The 2,514-nt window shown below is 66.2% G+C and overlaps 1 protein-coding gene across 1 annotated transcript; it reads left to right on the top strand.

Annotated features, from left to right (window-relative positions):
* The first annotated feature begins 276 nt into the window (after positions 1 to 276).
* On the top strand, positions 277 to 2,207 carry MYOD1 (myogenic differentiation 1). Its single transcript, XM_012654253.1, has 3 exons — positions 277 to 1,105; positions 1,582 to 1,660; positions 1,957 to 2,207. Exons 1-3 carry the CDS (start codon positions 476 to 478, stop codon positions 2,205 to 2,207), a joined length of 960 nt encoding a protein of 319 aa, XP_012509707.1. The 5' UTR covers positions 277 to 475.
* Positions 2,208 to 2,514: the final 307 nt, after the last annotated feature.

Here is a 2,514-nt window from a genome sequence, read left to right as displayed (position 1 = left end):
TTTGGAAAGGGTGTGCCCGAGAGCCAAGTACAGCCGCGTTGGGCTGCCGGCCTCTGCCTCCCTCCCTGCCAGAGGAAGGGATGGAGCGCGCGCGCTGGTGTCTGGGGGCGGAAGGGCGGGACACTCTCTAGCCCCTGCGGCCACCCAGGGGACCCCAAGCTCCGCCCAGCTCTGTTCCTATTGGCCTCGGGCTCCCCCTCCCCCAGCGTCCGCTCGGGCGCCGCGCGTTCAGGCTATACTACGGATAAATAGCCCGTGGCGTCTGGCGCAAAGCTAGGGGTGGGGAAGCCCCGGGGCGCTGCCGCCTCTTCCTTCGCCACAAGTCAGGTTGGACAGGACAGGGCGGGGTGGCGGGCAGTTGAGTGTGCATTCAGACTCCCAGCACTTTGCTATCACCCAGCCGGGGTTCCCGAGCGGCAGAAAGTTTCGGGCAATCCCTGGGTGAAGCCAGGAGCGCGCCGCCCCCCACCGGAATATGGAGCTATTGTCACCACCGCTCCGCGACGTAGACTTGACGGGCCCCGACGGCTCTCTCTGCTCCTTTGCCACAGCGGATGACTTCTATGACGACCCGTGTTTCGACTCCCCGGACCTGCGCTTCTTCGAGGATCTGGACCCGCGCCTGGTGCACGTGGGCGCACTCCTGAAGCCTGAGGAGCACTCGCATTTCCCTGTGGCCGTGCACTCGGCCCCGGGCGCGCGCGAGGACGAGCATGTGCGCGCGCCCAGCGGGCACCACCAGGCGGGTCGCTGCCTACTGTGGGCCTGCAAGGCGTGCAAGCGCAAGACCACCAACGCCGACCGCCGCAAGGCCGCCACCATGCGCGAGCGACGCCGCCTGAGCAAAGTTAATGAGGCCTTCGAGACGCTCAAGCGCTGCACGTCGAGCAACCCTAACCAGCGGTTGCCCAAGGTAGAGATCCTGCGCAACGCCATCCGCTATATCGAGAGCCTGCAGGCTCTTCTGCGCGACCAGGACGCCGCGCCCCCTGGCGCTGCCGCCGCCTTCTACGCGCCCGGCCCGCTGCCCCCCGGCCACCGTGGCGAGCACTACAGCGGAGACTCGGACGCATCCAGCCCGCGCTCCAACTGTTCCGACGGCATGGTAAGGCCAGGACCCCAGGCGGGCGGAGAAATGAGGGCAGCACGTGGGGTTCTGGGACGCGCTCCCAAGAGCAGGGAGCTGGCCTTCCGGGAGGTTAGGGCCAGGATCCTTCCCGAGAATGGACCCTGCTGTCCTGGGCAATTGTCACTGGGGTAGCCTCGTGCTTTGGAAGACAGCAGGACAGATGTGATTGGCCCAATAGGGGCGCTGTTAGAACACTGCTGCGGCGGCGTGAAGATCTTATCCCTACTTCCAAAGTGCAGATTTGAGCCCCTAGGTGACCGTCTGCCCTCGGTTTGGCCCTGCACGCTGCAGATCTCAGCTCCTGCCCGCCCCTAACCCCCACTCCCAACCAGGACAGATTCGGGCCGGAGCTGGAAGCTGAGACTAGAGTTGGGGAGGAGGCGGCTATAGGGAGTGGTGTTCGGCCCCGCGCGGTCCCGCGGGCCTGACTTGGTCGCCCTTGCCATTTGCAGATGGACTACAGCGGTCCCCCGAGCGGCGCCCGGCGGCGGAACTGCTATGAAGGCGCCTACTACAGCGAGGCGCCCGGCGGTGCGTATTCTGGGCTTCGCCCTGCTCGCTGCTCCTTCCCGTGTCCCACTTTGAGCTGTCCTGGCTTCCCTCTATCTAGGATCCCTACCCCCGCCCCTCATATATATCCTGGAGGTGGTGCAGGGGGCGAAATACTAAGAGTGTAGCTCCCTCACCTTTCGTTCTACACTCCCGCTGGATCGTTCCCGACTCCAGCAGGTCCTCAGTTTCCATTCTGCCCCAGAGCACTAGGTCCAGGAGTAGGAGACTAGTCCGCGGCTCCACGCCTGCTCACTAACCTACCCCTCCCCGCGCAGAACCCAGGCCCGGGAAGAGTGCGGCCGTGTCGAGCCTAGACTGCCTGTCCAGCATCGTGGAGCGCATCTCCACCGAGAGCCCAGCGGCGCCCGCGCTCCTGCTGGCCGACGTGCCGCCGGAGTCGCCTCCGCGCCCTCAAGAGGCGACCGCCCAGAGCGAGGGCGAGCGTGGCGCCTCCACCCCGTCCCCGGACACCGCACCGCAGTGCCCTGCGGGCGCGAACCCCAACCCGATCTACCAGGTGCTCTGAGGGGGCGGGCGGCCGCGTGGGCGGGCGCAGCTGCCCACCCTCCCGAGGGATGGTGCCTCTAGGGTCCCTAGCGCCCAGAAGATTGAGCTTAAATGCCCCCCTCCAATAGCGCTTTAAAAGCGACTCCTCCCGAGGCGGGAGAAGCAGAACTGGAGTGTGTTTCCTTCCCCCGCCTCCCTCCCCCAGGGCAAGGACTTAGTCCGTTTTTGCGTCGCGGCACCCTTCCTGGAGACCCGCTGCGACGGTCGATGGTGGCTCTGTGTTCCTCTTCCTTGCCCCCTTCCCCACGGGGGGATGAGACCCTCGC

This window comes from Propithecus coquereli, unplaced genomic scaffold (assembly GCF_000956105.1).
Source record: "Propithecus coquereli isolate 6110/MARCELLA unplaced genomic scaffold, Pcoq_1.0 Scaffold44, whole genome shotgun sequence".
Lineage (NCBI taxonomy): Eukaryota > Metazoa > Chordata > Mammalia > Primates > Indriidae > Propithecus > Propithecus coquereli.
This window is presented reverse-complemented; position numbering and strand designations above follow the sequence as displayed.